At 43.6% G+C, this 26,736-nt stretch overlaps 1 protein-coding gene across 1 annotated transcript in view; it reads left to right on the top strand.

Annotated features, from left to right (window-relative positions):
- Positions 1–26,736, top strand: part of UNC5D (unc-5 netrin receptor D) — a 1,316,579-nt gene that overhangs the window by 605,030 nt on the left and 684,813 nt on the right. Inside the window, exon 3 of the mRNA XM_085634460.1 lies at positions 9,742–9,885. Coding sequence (XP_085490586.1) covers positions 9,742–9,885 — 144 coding nt within the window. The remainder of the gene's footprint in view (positions 1–9,741; positions 9,886–26,736) is intronic.

The raw sequence follows: 26,736 nt of genomic DNA, 5'->3' as shown, positions 1-26,736 counted from the left end.
GGAGTCAGTAACATGTGCTATGAATCCCATCGGAGATGCAAGATCCTTGGGAACATCAAACATCTGCAATTTTTCATGTGGACACTTTACTGGATCAACGCAGAAGAACAGCCCAATTCAAACTCTGGAAAATGATTGAGAAAATGTGCCAGAATTTTGGCCGAAACACAGATTGGCACATGCTATTCTCAGTTAAATTGTAAATACCCCACCCTGGAATTACTGATGCCTATAATCTCAGTCGTATTGTGGAAGAGAAGGTAGGACATGGGACATTTGCTGGCTCACTTTAGTTAAGAGAATACTAATCGAGAAGTGGCATTTGGATTAGAAGAACACATCCAGAGCAATGTGCACCAGATTGACTGCCATGAACAAGTTTGAAGGGGCCTCAGGACTGGGAAATAGATTTACTTGAGTGAAGGAAATTGTATAGTTGGTGATCATTCTGTTAACTCAATTACAATTTAATGTTTGTGGCACAATGAGTGCCGTCCTACTTCTAAGCATGTTCTTTATCAAATTAATGCATTTTATCCAAAAGTCTCATCTTCAAAATTACAATGTTCTCCTTGTGTTTGCACTGCCTCTGAGCTAATGCACCTCTGTCACATCCATTCACTACCTCCGAAATCATGCACTGCCTCCAATCCATGAACCTGCTCCAAACGCAAACAAATTCCTCAAAATGTGTTCTCCGACAGCCTTAGAGCCCTTGGTAGTGAGTGCTACCGCGATTAAAGGCCAGATCCAGCATTGCAATTTGGTAGGACTGTGAAAAGTTGAATGTAATCTCAGTAATAACTGGATGAACGAGTTGCCAGTGTAGACTGAGAGAACTGCAAGGCTTGTTATGTGGCAATGAAATAAATATGTGGAACCACAGAGTATGGCTGGAGGCACTGCAATAGGCGGATGCAGTTGATGAAAAAGGTTAGCTAGTGGTGGTGCTGGGAGAGGTTGTTGAGTTGTTCCAAGGGGTTGGTGGAGTCACCGGAATTGTTTGGTGCAGTTGTTGCAAGATTATGGTGGGTTTACTGCAGGGGAACAGTGAAGGTTCTGTAAGGGCTTGGAGGAGTTACTGCAAGGGTTTGGTGGAGTTGCTGCATGTACTTGTTTGTTTATTAAAGTTGGTGGCACCACTGGAATGTTTGATAGATTCACAGTTCAGAGTATATATATATATATATATATATATATATATATATATATATATATATATATATATATATATATATATATATATATATATATATATATGGGTAAGCGAATTGAGTAGTAAAGTGGTAAAGGTGATTTTAGGGATTTGGGTTGGGTAAGGGTATTGGGTGGTAAGGGTCTTCTTAGGATTATAGGGTGGGTAAGGCTATTGGGTTGTAAGGTGTTTTGGGATTTTAGGGTAGGTACGCGTATTGGGTGGTAAGGGTGTTTTTAGGGATTTGGGGTGGGTAAGGGTTTTGGGGGTAAAGGTATTTTTAGGGTTTAGGGGTGGGTAGGGCTAGTAGTGGTAAGGGTATTTTTACGGTTTGGAGTGGGTAAGGGTATTAGGTGAAAGTTTTGAAAATTAGTACAACTCTCACTTCAGCTTCTGTCTTGAAGGTTTTGGTGGTATCTGTCAAGTGAGGCTGAGAAAGGGGGGGTCACACAATTTGTTTTAGACACAACCACAGCCCGAACTGCTGAACCGATTAGCACCAAATTTAACAGAAAGGTTGTTGTTGTTTCAGAAAGCAACGTTTTTATCAATTGGTGTAAATCTGTTCAGTAGTTTTTGAGATATTAAAATCCCAATTTACATATATAAGGATGCGCATCCTCCGAGGTTTCGACAGTCCTCATGCTTAAATCCAATCAGCTGCCAATACTTTAACCAGGATGTGTTGGCAGCCATCTTGGAACTGAACTTCAGCCGAGTTCCACAAAAAAGTTTCAAAAAAAGAAAATGGGGCAGTGTAGAAATACCCTGACCCCCAAAGATTATTCTTGGGGTCCCAGAGGGACTCCGCCACAGCATAAAAAAACTTTAAACAAAAAATTGCCACATAAATGTGACAGAGCCATGAATCCATGGCAATAATTTAAAAAATAGACAAACAAAATAGAAAAACACGGTATCCTGTGGTTCGAAAAAAAATAAAGCCCAGGCATCCCGCTTAGTAAATATAAAAGGAGAGGGGTGCACGTGGCCCCCCCTCCAAGGGCATTTTTATGCCCTGGGGATCACCATTTCCCCGGGGCTATATAAGCATATCAGGGGGGCTGTGCAGACCCACCTGACCTGGGGACCACCAGCTCCCTGGTTTTTTTTTTTTTAAAGAGAGGGCTTGCATGGACCCCATTCCTAGGGCTTTTAGAATCCCGGGGGACCACCACCTCTCTGGGGTTAAATAAACAAAATGTACACATGGAGGGGGTCGTGCAAACCCTCTCCTGGGCCATATACGGCCTGGTGACCACCACCTCCTAAGCCTGGCCCTTGCAGATCAAAGTATTGGGATCATGGGGTGCATGGCCCCCCTCCTGGAGCCATATGGCCCAGGGGACTGCTATTCCTCAGGTCTGGCTCCTGCTATGTCCTGGCGTGCCCACCCCTTGGACATAGCTGTTTGCTTTAGCATGGCAAGAGCTGTAAGAGCTCCCGCCAAGCTAAAGCAAACACTCCGGTTCCAGCAGGTAGGAGCTGTCAAAGTGCTCCTGCCTGCTGGAAACACAGGTTTCATCTCTTTCTGTCCCCGCTTACAAGCGGGCAGGGAAAGGGATGAAATAACTGCTCCAGCATGGAGGAAGCTGCCTTTTCAGCAGCTCCCTCTGTGCAGCAGCAATGCCAACTCCCACAGGAGGGAGGGAGTCGGCTGGGACCACGGGGGCCTTGAGACTCCCTCCACGGGCCCGAGTAAAAGAGAAGAAAGAGGTAAGCTAAAGGTCAGAAACAAGCAGAAAGAGGCAGAATAAAGGTAAAAAACTAGCAGAAAAAGGCAAAATAAGGTCAGAAATGAGCAGAAAGAGGCAAAATAGAGATCAGAAACGAGCAGAAAGAAGCTAAATAAATGTCAGAAATGAGCAGAGAGAGGTAGAATTAAGGTCTGAAACTAGAAGAAAGAGGTAAAATAAAGGTCAGAAACGAGCAGAAATAGTCAAAACAGAGATCAGAAACGAGCAGAAATAGTCAAAACAGAGATCAGAAACGAGCAGAGAGAGGTAGAATTAAGGTCTGAAACTAGAAGAAAGAGGTAAAATAAAGGTCAGAAACGAGCAGAAATAGTCAAAACAGAGATCAGAAACGAGCAGAAAGAGTCAAAACAGAGATCAGAAACGAGCAGAAAGAAGCAATGTAAATGTCAGAAGCAAGCAGAGAAAGGTAGAATTAAGGTCAGAAATGATCATAAAAAGGCAAAATAAAGGTCAGAAACGCGCAGAAAGCGGCAAAATAGAGATCCGAAATTAGCAGAAAGAGGCTAAATAGAGATAAAAAACGAGCAGAAAGAAGCAATGTAAAGGTCAGAAATGGCCAGACAGAGGTACGATAAAGGTTGGAAACGACCATAAAGAGGCAAAATATAGGTCAGAAACGTGCAGAAAGAGGCAAAATAGAGATCAGAAACAAGCAGAGAGTCAAAATTAAGGTCTGAAATAGAAAGTCCAACTAAAAGTCAGCAACAAGCATAAAGAGGCAAAATAGAGATTAGAAACAAGCAGAAAGAGACAAAATAAAGGTCAGATATGAGAAAAAAAGGCAAAATAGAGGGCAGAAATTAGCAGAAAGAGGCAAAATAATGGTTAGCAACAGGCAGAAAGAGGCAAAATAGAGATCAAAAACTAACAGGAAGGCAAAATAAAGGTCAGAAATTAGCAGAAAGAGGCAGAATAAAGGTCTGTAATGCATAGAAAGAGTCAAATAGAGATCAGAATTGAGCAGAAAGAGGAAAAATAGAAGTAAGAAATGAGCAGAAAGAGGAAAAATAAAGGTCAGCAACGATCTGAAAGAGGCAAAATAAGGTCATAAGTATGCAGAAAAAATACAGAAAATGAGCAGAGCGTACTCAGGCACTCATGTATCCACCTACAGGACAACTCAGACACTTACGCACCCACTCAGACACTCACACACCCACTCACAGACCCACTCAGATACTCAGGCACCCACTCACATTCCCAGTGAGACATTCACACCCCACTGAGACACTCATGGACTCACTCACACACTCACTCTCAAAGGTTATAAGTTACACTTAGGAAATAAGAACCATAGAAATTCACAGAAATAAAAAAAACTTTTAAGTTCACTGAAAAAAACATAGGTCACAGGGACATTATATTTAGGCTCAGATTTCACTCATACAAAACCATGGAAATTCAGCAGTTATAGTTACCTGAGCTAACAATAACTTACATCCCCGCAATGCACTGCTTGTGACCTCACATATTACATCACTCATGATATGGCCAGTGACATCACCAATGACATCTCAAATGACATCATCTGGGGAACCACTCACACACCTACTCATACTCCCATGCAACATCTCATGCACCCACTCACACACCCACACATCACTCCACATACCCATTTGCAAACCCATACAAATATTCATGATCCACTCACTCATGAATAGTCACTCACTCACACACCCACTCACTCACTCATATAGCACTCACACAACCAGTCACTCTTTCATGCAGATACTCGTACACCCACTCACTTACATATACTAACATATCTACTCAGTCACCTAAACAGTCAATGAGACCACCATATAGTATCCTATAGAGCCTCTTTCACACTCACTTACTCACCCAAACAGGCACTCACACATCCATTCACTCACCCATACAGCCACTCATGTACCCTCACACTTACCCATATTGACATTCATACAGTTGCTCACTCACCCGTACAGCCACGCATGCACCATCTCATTCACCATTTATAGCCTCTTACACACTGTAGGAAGCTGGCTCTGAATATACCACACCAAAGTAAGGTATAGTGTGCACAGAGTCCAGGGAGACCCCAGGGGCATATACAATGTTAAATTAGGTAAGTACTGACTTTTTGTGGTAGTGTGGGCAAACAGTTAGGCTTATCCAGAGGGTGTGTTTAGCATGTATTGTATTCACTCACACAAGACTGATAACACACACTCAGAGGCTGAATCCAGACCAATTAGGTAAGTTTAAAAAAGGTATATTCATCTTTTATTTCTAGAACCAAGCAGGAATTGGCACAGGTAAGAAAGTATTTTCTCAAATGAAAGATTTTACTAGGAAGTGCAGTTGTGGGTGAATATGTAATCAAAACAGGTTTGTATTGGCTTTCAAAAACAGTTTAAATTACACAGTCATTACTTTTGGAAAACTATTAGATTATATATGGATAACATTGACTTCCCGGGGTGGTATTCCTAAATACCACACTGGGGATCTCACAATGCAAGGTAAGTAAGACTTTCTGGGCTTTGCAGTTTAATTACTTTTTCTCTTCATACAAAGTTCAGCTCAACAGAACATTTTCAGGAACAAAAAATCACAACATTGGTTCCTATGTGAAAAAAATGTTAGCAGTTTCTCAGGTTAGTAAACGACTTGCGAGTGGGAGTTTGGGGGGTTAGGACCAAGGTTCCCCAAGGTCTAGGTAGGCACTCAAATTGCACCACCAGAGGCAATGGGGCGGTCCGGGTGCACAGTGCAGGGGCCCAACGTTAGCCAATGAGGCTACAGGGGCCTTCAGTCAGGGAGAGCTTATAATCAGGCCACTTGGTTGTAGGAGCAAAGCTCCTTGGGTTAAGGTCAGCACTGCAGGGTCCAACAATCAGCACAGGAGCTGCATCACCAGCGTTACAGGGGCGGCCTGTGGTCAGTGTGCCAAGGAGATGTCTGTGACACTGCGGATTCCAAAAGAGACCTCCAGTTTGGCAAAGAGACCTCAGGCTTGGGCAGGGAGATTTCCTGAAGGTGACCACGGGCTGGAGAGGTATGTTGGGCACTTGGGGATGCCTGGACACTATCTATTGGGCCACCAAAGGCCGTGGGGCGTCAAGTGCACTGGTGTCTTTTAGCGTTGGGCCTTCTTACCAGCTCCGGTCGCGGCTGGGGGGCCCTGTAGGTTGAGGCTGTAGGTGTCGTCTTGAAGCTTGAGGGAGGTCGTGGATCATCAGATCCCAGATCAGGATCACTGGGAAGATCTCCTCATGGTGTTGGGCCATTCGAACTCAGGCCGTGCGCGTTGGGTGCAGAGTAGTACAGAACCACCTGGGCCCGGGTTCTGCTCTTGGAGTTTTTGTTGAGCAAATCCGGTGGTCATGGGAGACATAGTCTGTAAGGTGAGTGCAAGGCATGTCCTCCGGGCGGCTGCTGGACACACTGATTTCTTCACTGTAGGCAGGTTGGAGTCGGGATAGGCCAGTAGGGCTGGGGCTAAAGCAGTAGGTGTCCTCTTCTTCCTGGGCCTGCACGGCTCTTAAGTCCTTCTTTTTTCATTCCTTGAATCTAAGGAGGCAAGGTTCAGGGTTGCCCCTAAATACCACATTTAGGGGGGGGGGGTCACAGTGGTGTGCAGGTCGTGACCAATGGGTGCCTTCCTTGGGGGGAGTACACCCCCTATTATGCCAATTTCCTGTGGTAGGGGGCATAAGCCTCTTCCTGATTGGTTGGGTCCCCTCAACTCTAAGATGGAGAGGACTGAAATGTGTGTTTCACCCCACCTCCCCTACCTGATGGGTGAAGTTGTCAAAGATGGGCACACCTCTCCTCCTAGCTCGGTTTTCCCGCTGATTCTCCTGCTCAAAGTGGGGGTCAAACCAGTGGGAGCCAGTTGCTGGGGACAGTAAAAGGCAGGGACAGCATACAAAGGTGGCAGGCCTTTGAAGCTTCCCCATTCTTGGACCCAACCCATCCTGGGGGAGGAGGCACGACACCTCTGCCCAGGATGGACTTTGTTTATTGACCCAGAGAGCGGAGGCTCTCTACCCAGGAGTCCAGAAACCTGTCTGGTGGTGGCAAATAGTGGGCAGCCATTCAGGAACAACACCAGGGCTGGTCGCTTTTCAGTGGGCTTCTCTAAGATACCCTCTGTATTAAAATCCACACAGGCGTCATCAGTGTGGGTTTAATGTGCTGAGAAGTTTGCTACCAAACTTCCCAGGTTTTAGTAAAGCCATTTTGGGGCTGAGGAGTTTGTAATGACCAACTCCAAGGCCATATACTCTTTATGGCTTTACTACACTTACAGTGTCTAAGAATGGACTTGGACACTGCAGGGTTGAAGGGCTCATGCCACTGTACCCTCACATGGGGATAGTGCACCCTGCTAGAGGGTTGATTTACCCAGGCAGTGGGTTGCAGGCACGGCAAACAGGGATATGTGCCATGTCTACTCTTCACTTTTCACTGCACCAAAACACACAGCCTGCAATGGCAGTGTGTGGGTATTAAGGTGCAGGGCCTCTGAGGGTGGCACAATAGGTGCTGCAGCCTTTAGAGGCCTTCCCTGGTCACATTGCCATCCATGGTACCTTTTATAAAGGGTTTACCTGTGGCCAGAGATGTGCCAATTGTGTGTACAGAGGTATAGCCTTGGGAAACAACACAGGCCCTGTGAACCTGATTGGCAGGGACCCAGGGAACACCAAGTCAAAAGTGCATCATGCGTCAGGCAAAAAGTGGGGGGTAAACATGCAAAAAAGGGCACTTTCCTACACACACACACTCACTCACTAATACAGCCACTGACGGAGCCACTCACTCACCCATACAAAACCTCAACCACTCGCTCATCTATACAGTCTCTCACATACCCACTCACTCATCCATACACTACTTACACACCCACTCACTCACCCATACAGATACTCACACACCCACTTGTTCACCCATATAGCCACACACCCTCATTCACACACAAAAATACAGAGTTTCTGTGATACCTTAGTTTAAATTTTTAACACTTAGAAGCACTCACAATCACTGAAAGATGTTATCCGTGATGTCATTTGAGATATTATCAGTGATGTCATCAGTTATGCCAGTTTTATGAGTGAAAGAACCTGTGAGGTCATGAGCAGTGCATTATGGGGGCACACGTTACAGTTAGGTCAGGTAACTATAACTGCTGAATTTCTATGGTTTTCTACGAGTGAAATCTGAGCCTAACTATAATGTCCCTGTAACCTTTATATATATGTATATTAGGGGTTTAGCTTGGCTGTCATATACTTAAATTTTTTTTGTAAAGGCATGCATGGTAAAGGCATTTGTTGTAATGCATTCAACCAGTTGCCACATGATCCATTATCTGCTGCACAATCTGCCGATTTTATCAAAAACAAAATTGGTCCTAACTGAAAAAGATCAAATGTTACTATAAAAACCACAACACGTGTTGCTGCGCAGTGGAAGGCCCTTTGCAAATGTTGACTTGCCACTTTTCTGTTGTGTTTTAAACTGATACCAATGAGGTGAAATGTATGCCAAGAACGTGTGACAATGACAAACTAATTAAGTCATTCTATCACAAAATATGGCGCATTATGCCACATAATTTACCTTTTGTTATTGTGGAATTTAGTCAGCTCTGTCACATAATTTGGCCCTCTCTTAATGCAAAATTCCACTGGCCCTCAATATATTTGTTAATATTTAGCAAGACTTAAGAGTGACATGCCGAAGATAACTCACCAACTGCGATAAGCAGTTGTCTACTATTGACACCTAATCAAATTATATTACAGGGACCTGCACCAAGAGGGACGAGCCCATTACACAACTTAAACTTGTGTCGCCTTTTTGAAGTGCAACAAGAAATAGTAACACCTCATTTCTTTGCACTACATTTTTGAAGGAAAAACAAATATTATTCATTTTCAAGGCAGCATAAATAGTCCATATTGTTTGGATAAGGATTGATGAATTTTAAAGAAGAAAACAGCTAATTTTATGTATGCAATCTGTTTTAGTGAAATTAAGTTGTGAAGGTTGACAGGCAAATGTCACCGCTATGTTTATGTGAAGTTTTAAGTGTGGATATATTTTTATAATTGCATTTGCATGGCAGGTAAGTTGTCAACTTTTTTTACTGATTAATCGGAGAGAGTAATATTTTAAAGTTGAGTATTGTATAGTAATCAATTTGTTTGTATGGCATATATTATCCAAAACAAGTTTATTAAATGAACAAACACATAAATATTACATAAATACTTTGTTGATTTGCTGTTGTGTGTATGTGTGCGCATGCGCACAGGCACATGGAATGAGCAGGTATAATATGGTGTACTTAGTCATTTTTGCCGAAATCAGCAAAAACTCTCGGAAAAGCACTGTTCATCATCAAAATATTTATAAAATGATGTAATGCCCCACTGGGGGGAGCTATTCAATATTTAACTAATGTGCTCACAAAACATCTGAGATTGTTTATACATTGATCAGGGATTTCCACAAATCTTAAAAGCGCCCAGTAAACACGAGCCCTGTCTTTACCTGGAGCAGCCAAAGATTTAGAAAAAGGTGACAATTATTTAAAAAAAATATATCTTGATGAAAGCCTTCCATTGCTATATGCCACTTTGAGCTTTGCATTTTGACCTACTCAGCGGTTGCAATTTAATTAGACAAGGTGTATCAGAGTCCAAGTAATTAAAGCTGGGCCTTGATAACAAATGCAAATGTTTAATTAATGAGAGGGCGCCTGGATCCAGCTTTTATGTGATGCTGAGCTCTCCGTTCTACATCTCCCCCCTGCAGGGCTGACGATCCGGGAGGTGTACATCAACGTGACCCGGCAGCAGGTGGAGGACTTTCATGGGCCCGAGGATTATTGGTGTCAGTGTGTCGCTTGGAGCCACTTGGGGACTTCAAAAAGCAGGAAGGCGTCTGTCCGCATAGCGTGTAAGTACAGGAAAGCTTCTGATTGTCATATGTATTCGCGCTGCATGCTGCCTTTGTTGCCTGTGAATGTAAATATGTTTGCATTAAATTAAAGCTATTTCATGTTCCTTCTGTAACTACACATTTGTAGGCATTTATGTGAACGCCTATGGTATTTGTCTCTTCCCATGTGTATGTCTTAAACTGTTTGAGTGTGTGTGTGTCTCTGTGTGTGTGTTAGTGTCTACATTTTTCTGATTAAATAACACACATCAATTTTCTCTTTTCTCCTTGTTCTTTTTTGTGTTTAGTCGGTTCTGTGTGTAATTCTGGATGTTGTAATGGTTTGTATCGCTACCTAATTTATTAGGATTATCAGAAGATCCTATGTCACCACGGACACAAACATTGTCATATCCAGGGCTTTAAGTGGGATGAAAAAACTGGGAGGGGGTCTCTCACAGGGGCGTGGCCAATTTAATTAAGGGCGTGACTTAAAAACATGTAAGCAAAAAATCTGTGCTTAGCATAGTGTGCCGCCCGACTTGTATTTTGCTGTTTCTGTCATTGCATCCAGATATATGATACAACAAGTAACATCATACTTACAACAACTCAGGACTATTGGCTTTGTCAATGGTTGTTAGTTGCATAAGATAAATAAGCAGCAACTATGGCTTGTATATAATATTGAAAAAGCTTCCACTTAAACCCTGGTGACACCTGAGTTTCAAAAAGAGAAGGGAAATCCAGAGAGAAAATGAAATGACTCTTTCCCTTCCCCTACAACGCTCACCTGGCATGAGGTCATGCCGTAACTTCCCTACTACTGACAAGTGATCAGTGTGAGCACGCGCACAACGATGTACCTGCTGTCACTGCAGTCCGGAAAAAAATGGACCGCCTGTGCTGGGGCACAAAACAGAGCCCGATAGAGACCCGTTTCGAGGCCCCTTTAAAAAACTGCCGGTGTTCCGGACTGTTGAGAGCCAGACCACTTAAAGCCCTGGTCATATCATAAGGTTGCCAGTCCCATGTGAGATGGCAAGTACAATTGCCAGTCCAAGAAAGCAATTATACAAATCTCATGGAGTTACACAAAGATTATGGGCCTGATATAGATCTCGACGGACGGTTTACTCCATCGTAACGGTGACGGATATCCCGCCCACCGAAATATAAATCCCATAGGATATTATGGGATTTATATTTCGGTGGACGGAATGTCCGTCACCGATGTGACGGACTAACTCATCTGCCAAGATCGAAGTATTTGTATTTGTATTTGTATGTATTTGTATGTCGATTTGTAGAGCGCGATTGCTGCCCGGGGGCGTCCAAGCGCTAAGAAACCAACAGAACAAGAGGAGGTAGCCCGGTGTTATTGGGCAGCAGTGAAGAGGAATGTTTTTAGCTGTTTCCTGAATGAGGTGAGATTGGAATTTTTCCTTAAGTGGGGGGGTAGGGTGTTCCATAGCTTGGAAGCGTTGTAGGTGAAAGTCCTACCGCCAGTTCTGGACTTTTTTATTTTGGGAATTGTGGCCGTGAAGGTCTGGTTGGATCGCAAATTCCTAGTGGGGAGGAAGTGTGACACTAGGTTGCGAGTGATGAGAGGACCCGTTTTCCAGAATGCCTGGTGCGCAATGCATAAGGCTTTGAATTGTATTCTTTGGGGAATGGGTAGCCAATGCAGTTTTTTCAGTCCATTTTTGACTGATTGACGTCGAGGGATCTGAAGCAAAGTGCGCGCGGCACAGTTCTGCACCGTCTGTAATCTCCGTATCGTGTACTCAGGGGCGGCGAGGTAGAGGGCGTTGTTATAATCCAGTCGTGACTGGATAAGGCCCTGAATGGCTACTTGTTTTGCCTCCATCGGTAGAAGATGGAGTACCTTCCTTAGCACTCTGAGGAGGCCGAAGCAGGTGGCTGCCAGTTTAGTGGATTGGGTGCCGAAGGACAGAGATCTGTCTAGCCACACCCCAAGGCTCTTGATGCTGTCCTTTGGGGCCGGAGGGGTGCCCAGGCAGGGTGGCCATAGAATGCTGAGGGAGTTAGGGTTGGCAGGGCCCAGGAGCATAAGCTCTGTCTTGTCTCCATTCATTTTTAATGAGGAGGAGGACATCCAGTCCTTGACTTCCTCTAGGCATTTCCTCAGCCCTCCTTTTGAGGTCTGGTTAACTTCCTGTGCCAGTGAGACCACTAGCTGAGTGTCGTCAGCATATGAAATGATCTTAATTCCATACTGACGAACAATTTCAGCCAGTGGCCTCATATATATGTTGAAGAGCGCCGGGCTCAATGAGGAGCCCTGCGGGACTCCACATTTTGATGGTCTGCTGGTAGAGGAGGAAGTTCCATCAAATACCCGAAAGGATCTGTCCTGTAAGAAGGATTCAAACCAAGACAAGGCTTTGTCCTTTATGCCGATGTTTGCCATGCGGTCCAGCAGAGTGTCATGGCTGACCGTGTCGAAAGCCGCGCTTAAGTCAAGGAGGATCACTGCCACTGATCCTCCCTGGTCCAGGATGTTTCTGGATTCCTCGGTGACCATGAGGAGCGCGGTTTCGGTGCCATGTCTTGGTCTGAAGCCCGTTTGAGTAGGATCAAGAAGCTGGTGGTTTTCGAGATATTTGATCAACTGGCTGTTGATGTGTCTCTCTAGGATTTTACCAAGCCAGGGAAGGAGAGAGATTGGCCGGTAGTTACTGAGGTTCGAGGGATCCAAAGTGGGCTTCTCTAATAGTGCTCGGACCATGGCTTGTTTCCATTGTGGCGGGACTACGCCAGTAATAATGGAGGAGTTAAGGAGGTCCATGATGACGGGCAGGGTGATAGCCGAGGCTGACATAATGATGTCTGGCGGGGCTGGGTCCCCCGGAGACCCGGATTTGACTTTTTTTGCCAAGGACTCAAGAGTCGAGAGGTTAAGAAGAGCGAAGTGGTCCAAGGTGGGGGTGGAGTTCAGGTCAGAATGGCTTGCGATAGAGGGGGTGCTGGGAGGAGCAGGGAAAGATTCATAAATGGTAATAATTTTTTGCAGGAAAAAATCTGCCATGTTGTTGCAGTGTTCTGCGGTCTTAGACTCATCTAGACTGGGTGGTAATTTGGTGAGGCTTTTCACGATGCGGAAAATTTCCCTGGGTTTAGATTTCGCCAGGATAATTTTGTTGGCGAGATAGGCTGTTTTGCTGGCCTTGATTTGTTCTTTATATATTTTGAGTATTTTTTGATATTGGATTTTGTTTTCTGGCAGAGTGTCCAGGCGCCATTTCCTTTCTGCTTGTCTACACTGACGTTTTGTAGTTCTGAGGGATTCAGAGTACCATGGAGCTGATTTGTGGCAGCGTTTTGTGGTGGTTTTCCGTTTAGGTAGGGAAAGGTCGAGTGACTTGGTGATCCATTCCTCATAAGAAAGGTTTGCGAGGCATGGGTCCTCATTAAGCGGGGGTGTGTTACTGGACAGTTTTTTGGTCCATGTCTCGATAGGGAGGCGGGACCACGGTCTAGCTATTTTTATAGTGGGTTTGGTGGCTGGGGGTCTGGTGGTGTGCCATAGAAAAGGGACCAGTAGATGGTCAGTCCAGGGGAGAGAGAGGGGTGGACTAGTTGTCAAATTAGTACAATTACTGAAAACTGGATCAAGCAGGTGTCCTTGATCGTGGGTAGGGGAGCTGACCAGTTGGTGTAATTGTAACGCGGCAAGGTCGTCGGTAAGAAGAGCTGCTGTGTGATCTGGTTTGGCATCGAAGTGAAAGTTAAGGTCACCCAACAATGTGAAGTTGGCGGAACTGCTGACACGATCTGCCACAGTCCGTGCTAGTTGGATGTGGAATTGTTTTGGGGGGCCGGGAGATCTGTATATGAGGGTGCCTGAGAAGCAGTTGTTCGGCGAGAGCTCCAGACTAAACGCTAGGCTTTCGCAGTCTGGGATGCTTTCTGCGATGATTCGGCAGAGGAACTGCTCTTTGTGAACAATTGCTAATCCTCCTCCTCTGCCTTTTGGGCGGTCTTGGCGGGAGATTTTAAAGCCAGGGGGAATGGCTGTAACCAAGGCTGGGTCCGAGTCTAAGGTGAGCCAGGTTTCCGTTAGGAAAACAATGTCGGGCTTGTGCACCTCCATCAAGAGTGCAAATTCGTTCTTATGCTTGGGCAGAGACCTACAGTTAAGCAAGAACATGCGGTACTCGTAGCACTGGTCCGAGGGTGGGGAGGGCTTGAGGGTGCATTTGCAGAGGTTGCATATATACGGAAGACAATCAACGTGGTAAGGATGCTGGATACAGTTCATTTGTAGGAGTCTTAGCTCTAAGAGTTTTTCGGAGCTGTACTGCCTGGGTTTCGTAGTAAATGGTGTTAGGGGGGTGGCCCTAGGCCCGGACTCGGCGCGGACGAGCGCAGACGAGCTTGCCTTATGCGCGCCTTCGGCGCGCATTCGTCGCGCCCGCTGCGCTCGTCCGCTGCGCTTCCGGCACATGCACATGTTTATAGCAAGGGGGGAGTGAAGAGGGCGTGGCCTCGAGTGGGCGTGTCCCCGTCCTAGCGTGAGGGATCCAGCTGGTGGGACCATCGAATTCGCCCTACCCAGCGCTCGTTTTTGGGTTGCAATGGGTGCCTGTGCACAGTAATCGTGTAGCAGACAGGAGGGTAAGTTTTAAAAGCAGAGTCAAAATTTTAGGATTTACACAATAAAACAAACAGTACACTGCTGCTCCCGGCTGTGCCTCAGGAGCTGACTGGCTATCAAGGCGCCTGTGTTAGAGCGCGCTATTTAGCTGAAATTGACGAAAAAGGGGCGTGGCCTCGAGTGGGCGTGTCCCCGTCCTAGCGTGAGGGATCCAGCTGGTGGGACCGTCGAATTCGCCCTACCCAGCGCTCGTTTTTGGGTTGCAATGGGTGCCTGTGCACAGTAATCGTGTAGCAGACAGGAGGGTAAGTTTTAAAAAGCAGAGTCAAAATTTTAGGATTTACACAATAAAACAAACAGTACACTGCTGCTCCCGGCTGTGCCTCAGGAGCTGACTGGCTGACTATGTTTGGTGGCAGCAATAATTTTTGGAGCTGCAGGCATAATATTTTTTGCTTTTAAAAGCACTCCCTTTACCTTAGCGAGCACACCACTTTCAAAACCTTTTCTTTTAATTTAGGACCCTCTTGTGGCTGTTAGAGGTGATGTCGGGAGGCATCTTAAGCTAACACCAATCTTGTTTGTATGGGTGCACTCTAAGTAACAAGCATTAGTAAATGCATACGTTTTGACTATGTGATTAATAATCAGCTGGTTTTTGTTGTAAGTTGTAGCTTGCTAAGTAGTTTTACAATATAAGTCACAGAAAGTCTGTTAAAGTATTATGACTTGTTTATGTACAAAAAGGAAATATATTGTGCTGTTACTAGTGGTATAGTATGGGTAAGAAATAGCAACATTTTGAAAAATTAAAGAAAGAGCAAAATAATAGAATTAATTGATGTAATAGAAATAATATGTGTTTAGAAGAGTTCTGATAACTTTTGGGCCTGGTGCCACTGCACCTGCTCCACCATTCAAATCATACCCCTAGTGCCTGCAAGATAACTGCATTTTTGACTGCCTGTTTAAAAGTAAAATATAGAAATATTTGGTATGTAGAGGAGTTATGAAAACGTTTGGCACCAGTGCCACTGCACCTGCTGCGCCATTCAAACATGACTCTCCTGCCTGTAAGGTAATTGCACACATGACTGCCTGTTTAGTAGTAAAATATTGCAATATTTGGTGTTTAGAGGGGTTCCTAGAGCATTGGGTCTATATGTCATAGCACCTGCTGCACTTTGAAATGATGACTCTAGTGCATTCAAGTTAACTGCACTTGTGACTGCTTGTTAAGTAGTTCAATGTAACAATAGTTGGTGTTTAGTGGGGTCCCTGGAGAATTTGGCCTTGGTGCCACTGCACTTGCTGCACAATTCAAATCAAGCCCCTTTAATATAGCAATAATATGTGTTTAGAGAAGTTATGACAATTGTTGGCCCCTGTACGACTGCACCTGCTGCACCATTCAACCAATGACCCTGTTGCCTTCAAGATAACTGCACTTGTGACTGCCTGTTTAGTAGTAAAATATAGCAATATTTGGTGTTTAGAGAAGTTTTGGCCCTGTGCCACTGCATCTGCCACACTATTTAAATCAAGCACCTTTTAACTGAAAGATAACTGCAATTGTGTCTGCCTCTATAATTGTAAAATTTAGCAATACTAGGGGTTTAGAGGAGTTCTGACAACGTTTGGGCCCAGTGCCACTGCACCATTCAAAACATGAGCCTAGTGCCTGAAAGATAACTTTACCTGTGACTGCCAGTTTGAATGTAAAATATAGCAATATTAGGTGTTTAAAGGAGTTATGATAACTTGTGGCCCCGGTGACACTGCACCTGCTGCACCATTTAAATAATGACCCAGGTGCCTTCAAGATAACTTCCCTTGTGACTGCCTGTTTAGTAGCAAAATATAGCAATATTTGGTGAAGTTATGACAACTTCTGGCGGCAGTGCCACTGCACCCGCTGCACCATTTAACTCAAGCCCCCTTTACCTGCAAGGTAACTGCAATTGTGACTGCCTGTATAGTAGTAAAATATACCAATATAAGGTGCTTAGAGGAGTTCTGACAACTTTTAGGCCCAGTGCCACCTCACCTGCTGCACCATTCAAATCATGGCTCTGTTGTCCGCCTGGTAACTGCACTTGTGACCGCCTATTTAGTAGTAAAATATAGTAATTGTAGGTGTTTAGTGGGGTGCCTCGAACTTTTGGTCCTGGTGTCATTGTACCTGCTGCACCATTTAAATCATGACTCTTGTCTGCCAGTTAACTGCTCTTGTGACTGCCTGTTCACTAGTAAAATATAGCATAGCTCTTGCATATTAACTTTATTTTTAACATGCACTCATTACAACATTTAGATTAAGTTGAAAAAATCAATCCGGTAATGCCTACAAAGTCCAAAGAAAAGTACTAAGGCATGAATATGATATTCCACAATCTTTCTAAGGCTAAATCATCTGATTTACACAACTACGTAATGAAAAGCAACCATTCCAGCATACTGTTAGAAGCTGTCTACTTTTTCTGTGGGAAGAGATCTTATCTTGACAGTGAATGTGACTTAAACAATGTGAACAGCTTTTGCAGAGGTATTGTAAATGCGTGCAGCGAGGGCAAGTTAACAAAAAAACAATAAAAATGATCCACACATAAGCGAATGAACACAGTAATTTGGTTTTGGGAACTGATAAGAGCTCCTTTTTAAGATATATTAAATACAAGAGATGTCACAAGCACCGCACAAGCGTTGTGCAGGTGAAATCTAGAAACAATAAGGTGTCTATTTGATAACTTGAAAAATGGAGCAGACTATATTTTTATGTAAATTATAATTATAGACATGTTGCACAGATTATAAAAACTGAGCTTCTATGGAAGGTGGCTGGAACAAGCATTAGGGTTCCTTTTCTCATTTCCCCAGGGTCCACCTCTACCTGCATATAGTATCAGCCCCATTATAAGAATCCACCAGTTGCAGCTCTGGTTGAAGATCATTAGGTCATCTGATTTAAAGTCACTAAAAGCAAAGAAATCCTTGAAAATCCTCGAAGAAAAGAACAAGAATAGCGACAATCATCTACTCAATAGTCAATCCAGAATCAAACTGACTCCTTTACTAGATACATCAGGATCAGTGAAAGGTGAACGTACAAGTCTAACTCAGACCTACAGATCCTGATGATGGGGAGCTGTGATCAAAGTTTAGACACTGCAAATTCATCAAATGACGTTCATGAATTACATTCCTGTATGGACTCTACTGTTATGTCTTGTTTTAAGATCTTCTGTGCTGTTTATTTTCACACATGTAGGCTCAATTTATCCTTCAACTCATTCCATTCTTCCTCTCTAGGAATCAGTAGCCTTCACTCACGAATCCACACGCTCATGCAGCCCACACACGATGAACACAATCAAAGCCACCCACTATACTGTTTAAATGAGCAGAATTAACACATTCGTCACTCACCACACTGAAAGTCGTTCTTCACTCCACAGCTAGACATGTAGCATCTAGAAAACATGACCACATCTCACCTGTACTAAGAGACGTACAGGGGTTTTCATAGAGTCTAGAATAAAAATCAAGATTTGCTGCCTTGTGTTCAAAGACATTCATTTAATAAAACACACTATCTGCCAGATTTTCCATCTCAGGAGGCCTAAGAGGCTCAAAAGCAATACATTACTTTACCTGAAATTCCTGGGGTCATATTAAAGAAGGTGCCCTGGGGGTGCAACGGGCATTTTTACCTGCTATATGTGCCACCGGGACACCTTGGTACTACAGAAGGGGTCGCAGAAACTTGTGCTGCCCCTTCTGTAATACCGCCAGTGCTGGCGCACTTATAGCGCCAGTGCTATCTTCAGAGGGCCTTCCCTCATTTGTATGTGGGCGTCCCCAATGCAAATGAGGGAATCCTTTTTCCTCTGTGCCCCCGCCACATTACAGACTCTGGCGCAGAGCACTCACAGGAGGCGCATTGGGTGGCGCAATGTTAGTGTGCCCCCTGAGAGCAACCCCTTTGAAGGGGGCAAGGGGTCCCATGAATCCCAAGACATCCCATTGTAGGCAGATGCAGTTACTAACTGCGCCCACCTGCAAGGGGCTCTCTAATCCCCCCTTAAAAGTGCAGACAGGTGCCACCTGCACTCTGAAAACTTGGAGGGGCTGTTTAAAGCCACTCTGGTTTTTCACAGGAATGGGCTGCCCCCAGGGCAGTGTGAGTTTGTGGGCATTGTATGTAATAGGGTACACTTTTCCCTGTTTGCACCAGGAGCACCTGTCTTAAGGTGCACCTGGAGCAAACAGAGAAAGTGCACCCTAGTACATAATACATGGCACCTGAAGTTCAAAGACTCGAAATAAAACTTACACTAGGATAATTAAATCATTTTGGAACTTCTTTCCGGATTATTTAAGAACCCAACCTAACGTTAAATTGTGTTATGTTATGTGATGTTGTGTTGTGTTGTGTTGTGCTATGCTATGTGATGTTATGTTATGTCGAGTCATGTTGGTAATTTCATGTTGTGTTTCTGTATTATCGTTATGATGTGTTGTGTTATGTTCTGCTGTAAATGACTACAGGTGGAAGAGAACTCCTTTTTAAAAAAGCTTTCATGTCTCCCCGTCTCTGCCCCCTCTGAACCTATTCATTGCGAGGTTGGTCTTAACTTTTTGTGTGATTTAATAGCATTGAGACAGCTTCAGCTTTGGCGTTCGATATGGTCTAAAGATGAGACAACTTTTACTAAATCTTTTATAAACGACTGTCTATGCCTGGAAAATTATCTAAAGATACCATGGTTGAGATATTTAACTCAAACTTATGGGGACATTTTTAATCTATCTGTTCTGGGAAAGCATAACGAGATACCAGTTACATCTAAACAGGAGTTAACGAACCTCTTTTTGTCACATAAGAACGCATATAGGAGGGAATTAATTAAGAAACAAACCACGTACCAGTTTTACCACCAATATATGGATACGCTGGGTTTCCAATCCTACCTCTCTTTAGTCACAAGATCTCCCCATCGTTATGTATTAACCAGATTGAGATTAGGCCTTGTGCACCATCTGGTTGCGTTTCCTGTAATGAACCAGCACCCAGTTACCCCTTGTCCTTGTGACGGGTCCACAAAACAAAGCACTCTGCACTTTCTGTTTTTATGCAATCTTTTTCTGCCTTTAAGGATTGTCTATCTCAAGCCCTTGTTTAAAAAGTATGAACCCAATACCATCAATGCTGCTATGACCTTACTTTTTGCACTCAACGACCCTGATGTATGTTTTTATACTGCTACATTTATTTTAAGTGCAATTAAGATAAGAAAGAGTATGCTGTTCTAACGTGAAGCTTTATCCTTCATTAAGTTAGGGACAGTCCTATTGCTCCTGCACTTTAGCATTTGCACTTTTTTTCTTATTTTTGTGTCATGCTGCTATGCACTTTGCACTTTAGTTTTTGTACTTAAGCTTTTGCGAGTTGATCCTTCGCTATCGCTATTAATATTAGGTTACGCTGCTATGAGTCTATTGTTTACATCTGGAGTTTTGCTTTAATTTGCGTACTATATACCGGACATTGAAAAGTCCTGATGGTTCCCCCTATTGTAAATATGCAATGCTATTCTGTGCTTACTGTTTATTTTAAGAGAAGATAACCATAGTCTGTCGGATACTGTAAAATGATAAATGTATGTGTTTTAATATTGTATGTGGATCTGTATCATGGTATTTTAGTATGTCATGTGCTATATATTGTGCTTTTATGGTTGTATGTCCCAACCGAATAAAGCTTATTTTGAATTGAAATTGAATTGACTTATGAAGTGCTCTGCAACCCAAAGGGTCTCTTGAAACTGAAAACCATCCATTAAGAAATATTGAAGGCTTATTAGGATATTTATTGAATACCAGCGTGTTTATTCAATTGCTTCTAAAAAGCAGATAAGAGGAAATACTTCTAGAAGACAGTTGGAGTGAATTCCATATTGTCGGGGTGAAAATTGAAAAGGTTCAACATCCTCTTGAGCTGTCCTAAATCTTGCAGTTCTATTGAGAACATGAGCATTGAGTAGATTGTTTATCCTGTTACTTTCTTCAGGGGGATTCCAGCTTTTTATTGCACTACATAAGTTAATCATGAGAAAACCATTTCCTATAAAAGTATTCAGGAATGGGGTCTAATCCATGCATCCCCATCTTTGTGCACTAAAAGGTAAGCAGCAAGCTGGTGTATCACACATTTCTGTGTCCTAAAAACTAAAAAGTAAATTGGTGCAACAGTCATCCAGTGGCCTTACAAATTAATAAGCATCCTGTGCAATATTCATCCATACACACTAAAAACGAATCAGTAAACAACTTAAATACACATCTTTGCTCCCTAAAAATTAATTATTAAAACAGTGCAACATCCATCACGCAAACCTATAAAACAACATTTTTTTAAAATATATTCAATTTAGATTTTTTTTAATAGTGCACTTTAGTACACTACCAAAACCCCCCCAAAACAACAGAAAGAAAAAATATTATTTAAAAAAAATAATAATAATTGAAATGAGAAAAGCAAAATTGGAACATTCAAATCAAATTAAAATAGCAATAGATTGCACACACACATCCCTATGAAACATAAAAAATACATTTTTTTTAAAAAAAAGCAATATTTTGTGAAGAAAAAGAGATTCAAAGCATATATATTTGTGGGGTGTGTATGTATATATATAAATTACTTTCTTTTCAAGAATACATTTTATAGAATTACCAAGCTTCAAGTATTCCCATAGTATCAAAAACATATTTTGTACAGAGATACTTAGTCCAAAATACATACAATCTTCAACATTTCCATAACATAATTTACATCATATTAATTGTAGATAGTTCTTCAAATTAAAAACAAATTTGAATTCAGAAATTATAAATTGCAATATTGCACAATACCACAATAGATTGTGTGCTACAGAATTGTAAAACTTCGCAAGATTGTACTGTATATAAATCTCAATATCACATCAAAAATATCTCTTATCAGCATATTGTCCTTTGCAATTGTGATTACAATATTTAAATACTTCATCAGGCATAAAGTGACTCATGCTGCATTCCTAGTTCGAATACCCTGCTTTCTGAAAATAGGTTGAAGAGTATATTTCATTTAACAGAAACAGATAATACAATCTAAAAGAAGATGGATTACAGAATATTTCAATGTTAAATCACAAATACAATATCCATTACTTTCAAAGAGTCTCCCAAGAAGAACACAAATTCTCCTGCCTTGTTTTATTCCTTTCCCTTATAGAGAATATTACTCTGTATTGGTTTATCAGGGACCTCAACCAAAGATGGAAAAGTCTCAACATCACCCAGCCTTGTGATAAATTGATCTACTGATTGATTTGCCGTAAGGTAAGGTCTGTCTCCTGCAAATGTGTCTTCCCTTACCTGATCACCAAGAGGGCTCTTTACCTTATTTACGGGCAGCAAATCTTTAATCTCAAAAACATCAACTTCTAATTCATAATATGTTGCAAATTTTATAATTGCCCGTGAGAATTCATTAGCCCGTAGCATTATTTCCTTCAACAAAATAGATGCAATATTTTCATGACTATCATTTCGAATCATACCTAAACAGAACCTGAAAACTTGAGACCAAGCCAAAGGTGTCCAAGAATCATGACTTAACTTCAGCCTCTGTGCTTGGATCATCGAGATTATGAAAGGCGTAAAAGGGTTTTTAAACAGAGGATTTCTGATAGCTCTATTTTGACTCGAAGCTCAATATCGAGCAATTCAGCTCTGTGCAATACTTAATATATTCATGTACCAATTATTGTTTTTTGATAGGGTCCACTGTAAAGCCCTAAAAGGGGACTCAAACCTTTTCAGGGCTTTTAAAATAGCAAAAAGTAAAGTCCCCAATTTCAGTACATGTTTATCCTACTTTAAATTACTCACAAAGGTGTGACCTAAATATCAATAATTGCTAACCTGCTCTAAGAAGACACTATTTAAATATCAGATACATTTCTTTGGACTCTTAGAAAAAGTTATGGTCTTAGTTTTTTCAATATTAACAATAACAGCCTGATTACGAGTTTGGTGGTGTGGGAGTGGGACTGCCATGCTGCCATCCCACCACCCCGCACCGCCAAACCCATGTGCACACCGTCCGCCATATTATCAAATTTTTAATCACTGGCACGTGCTTCATTGGTGGTGCCTATGTAATAGGCACCACCATGGGAACTTGAAAGGCAGTACCTGCACGGCATGGACTTGTGCAGTCCATGCTGTGCAGGTACTAGAGTGCTTGCGCACAGGGGAGCACCACATGTGCCCCCCTGCATGCACTCCATGGCCCAGGGCTCCTGACATTCTGACTTTGATATAAAGGGTGTACACCTTTCAGCTGAGAGCTACATGTATCAGTCTTCCCGATTCCAAGACAGCCCTGAAGGAACATTTATTGGCTCTCAGAATACCAGCTTTCAAAACACCTCTGCTTTCTTCAGACTAATCTCTATCAATTGCATTCTGGAACCTGCACATCTTTGCCATCCTGACTCAGTTCAATACACCATCTCCAGCATCAAGCAGATCTAGTGACCAGAAGACATTCTCTTGATCTGTGCAACCTGAGCGCCAAGCACTTGAATGCTGGCTTTTTGCAAAACCCCTTAACACACAGATTTCAAAATAAATAGTAGTATATGAGTACTGTTGAGCAGTGCGTCATCATGTTTCAACTGTCTTGAATGCTCTCTTGAGTCTTATATTTTTTACTTGTGAGTCTTCTTCAAAGCTCCAGTTTTTCAGCTCCAGTTATGCAAACACTATGAGTGGTGATCCATATGCTGGCACAACTTTACAAGCTCCGTTCCTACTTAGTAGGTCCTATTAACCTCCAAGGCAATAACTTCAGATGTAGATATAGAGCTGAAATTAATGCTTCAACAATCATGACTTAGCATTCAGAAAAAATATACAACTTGATCTTCTTCTTGCTGCTGCTACCGGCCCCACTTTCCTGGGTGTATCCTTATGAAGGTCATTTTGCAGTGGGGATAGACTGCAAGTCTTCCCTAAGGGTCTGCCCTTTTTCACGTAGTCTTGAAAAGCAGTGAATAATCTGCCCCTCCATCCAACTTCTGACATAGCTTTAAAGTTAGGGGTCATTGACACTTTTAAAGAACTAGCCAATGTACTATCTGGATAATAAATGAAATTCCTTGATGCATGTCAGAGCAAAAACAACCCATATTGCACAAAATATCAGCAAACCAAATAAGGGTAAATATAGGCAAATCCTACTTGGAATCCTACACGCCCATTCTAGTTTGCATGTTTCTATGAATGAAATTCAAATTATCGAGTTCCCCCTCGTCACCTGCAGATGATGATAAATGGAAATTTGTCGACACATGATTGCAGGGTTTTAGCCCAATGACTTACACATCCTTATATGAATTAGTCATTGATTATTTAATTATGTGGCTGATGAGGGGGAATTTGATAAGTTGAATTTTGAATATATATTTATATATATATATATATATATATATATATATATATATTACCTACTGCTGGTCATCAGTAGGTAGTTATAGTTAGAACCTAGTTCCCATACGAAAAGCAGTTTTTGACTTGGCTATAACTTTGACGTTGCGTGACAAAACTTCATGACATTTTCAAAAAAAAGTGTCAAGGTAGGTTCGATGTGTCATGGAAAGTTTGGGGGTGATCTGTGTTGTGGGAACCGAGAATTTGGGGCACGTAAAAAGGATGTATTTGTAATGTTAATTCCCATAGGAACCTTTAGCCACAGCTACAGCCCCGAGGGCTGAACGCACTTACACCAAATTTGGCAGGGAGGTAGATGTTGGTTCAAGGAAGTGCCTTTTGCTTATTTGGTGTAACTCAGTTCTGTAATTGTTGAGAAATTTAGGATGAAAATGATGGATATATCTCTGGCCACTAAGCCTTCGCAAACAAAGATGAGCTTGTGCAGGGAAATGCACTGCTATGATTGGCTGCGAAAACTTCAACCAGGAAGTGTTGGAAGCCATCTTGGGACTCCGCTTGCAAAGCTCCCCAAAAACTATGAAAATAAAGAAAAGGGGGCAGGGTAGGTATACCCTGACCCCAAGCCATGGTCTTGGGTCCCCCTAGGACCCTGCCATGGCATAAAAGCATTTAAACAAAAACCAAATGCAGCTAAATAGTTGCAAAAAAACCAAAGCATGCACGGGCTCTGCGCTTGCTGTTAAATAACCCCATTTGGGCAGAGGTCCTGGGGCATGCAATAAATATAGGAGGGGAGGCAAACGGCCGCCTCCTACTAGGGCTTATCAAAGCTCTAGGAAGGCCACCTCCCGTGGCTATTTCAAATTATGTTAGGGGTGACTCCCAGACCCCCTTGCCCCAGGGACTACCACCTCCCCGGTGCTAATTAAAACATTATGTGGGGCCTCGCGGACCTCCTTGCTCTGGGAGTCACCACCTCTCTGAGGTTAAATTAATTTATATGGTGGGCCTCATAGACCCCCACCCCAGAGACCGCCACCTACACTTAATACCAAAGGGGGAGGGGACACTGTCCTCCTCTTTGCAGCCCCAGGGACCTCCACCTTCCCGGGGCAAATTTAAATAAAGGAAGGGGACCACACAGCTCCCCTCCAGGAGCCCTACGTGGCCCTGGGGATGGCCACCACCCCCCCAGGGCCAGCTTCAGCAATGTCGCAAGCTGCTCACCCCCGGGGCATTGCAGTTTGCTATGGCGGAAGCACTGCTCCTGCCATGCCATAGCAAACAGTGTTCTCCGTTTTGACCAAACGAGAGCTATTTGCTCTTATTGGCTCAAAGTGGAGCACACATTGCTTTTTACACACAGGGAGCGGCATTTCAGCAGCTCCCTGGGTGTACAAAGCAATGCTGGCTCCACAAGTGACGGGAGCCGGCTGGGACAACTGGAGCCTTCATGCTCCCCTGTGGTCCCCAACGAGGTGGCCATGCCCCATGGGATGGGATTCCCTGGGCCAAAATGTCCTGGGGAGGGGTGCCACGTGACCCCTCCCTTTGAATAAAAAATGGAAAAAATGGAATGGGGTCCCCGAGGCTTAAATCGGCCCATGAGGGGGGCCACGAGGCTCCCATCCCGTTTTTTAATTAAAAAAGGATCAGATTCCGGGGATGGGGTCCCTGGGCCCCAAAATGGCCCAGGGAAGGGGGTCACACAGCCCCCCTTCCTAGAAAAGAAAACATCAACAACAAAATAGCTGCCAGCTCTCCAGGGTCCCCTCCCCTTTCTGCACTACTCTGCAAATGCACCTCCTGGTATGCTCCTTGTAGGGGGATCCAATCCCCTGCTGAGGATCCTTAGGGGTTAAGAAGACCTTCTGTTTCCTCCAGCAAGCTCCTCACAGTGGGATTGCGGAGAGGTGGTAGGAGGCCACACCCCCTTTCTCCACCAACCTGCCACATTTCTGGTGGGGGATGAGGTCCCCTTGCCTCCTGAGAGCCTCAGGACTAAAGTGGACTTCATCCCCGAAGTAGCATTGTGCCAGAAGCTGCGTTTGCAGAGTGGGGGGAAATGGGGAATTGCCTCTGATGACATCTCTGCAATGCAGCTGAGTGGGTCTTACTGGAGGTAACAGGAGTGCTAGTTGGCCCCCAAGGACCTTGATGATCCAAGGGGACTTCATCCCCCAACTAGTAGTGCACCAGGAGGCGCATTTGCAGAGTGGTGTAGTAAGAGGGCATGGCCACCGAAAACCTCTCAGCAAACCCACTGTGTGAGGTAACCGGTAACGGGAGGACTTGTTGGCCCCAAGGACCCTCTGGATCCAAGAGGACTTCACCCTGCAACTAGTAGTGCACCGGTAGGCATGTTTGCAGAGTGGTGGAGAAAGGAAGGCGTGGTCTCTGACAACTTCTCAGCAATTCTGCTGTGTAGGACTTACTGGAGATAACAGGAGGAGTAGTTGGCCCCCAGGGAAGTCCTTGGGGGCAAACTACCTCTCCTGTTACCTATAGTATGTCCCACACAGCAGGATTGCTAAGATGTCTTCGGAGCCCACATACCCTTTCTCCACCACTCTGAAATGCAGCTCCTGGCACCTTCGAATTTGGGGATGAAGTCCACTTTACTCCTGAGGGTACCTTGAGAGCCAAGAAGCCCTATTGGTATCTCCTGTAAGTCCTAGAGAGCGGAATTCTTGAGAGCTAGGCGGAGGCCCATCCCCTTTCTCCAGCACTCTGCAAATGTGACT

The sequence above is a fragment of the Triturus cristatus genome, chromosome 11 (genome assembly GCF_964204655.1).
Source record: "Triturus cristatus chromosome 11, aTriCri1.1, whole genome shotgun sequence".
In the NCBI taxonomy this organism is placed as follows: Eukaryota; Metazoa; Chordata; class Amphibia; order Caudata; family Salamandridae; genus Triturus; species Triturus cristatus.
The sequence above is the reverse complement of the archived record's forward strand: the minus strand, read 5'-3'. Positions and strand labels throughout refer to the sequence as shown.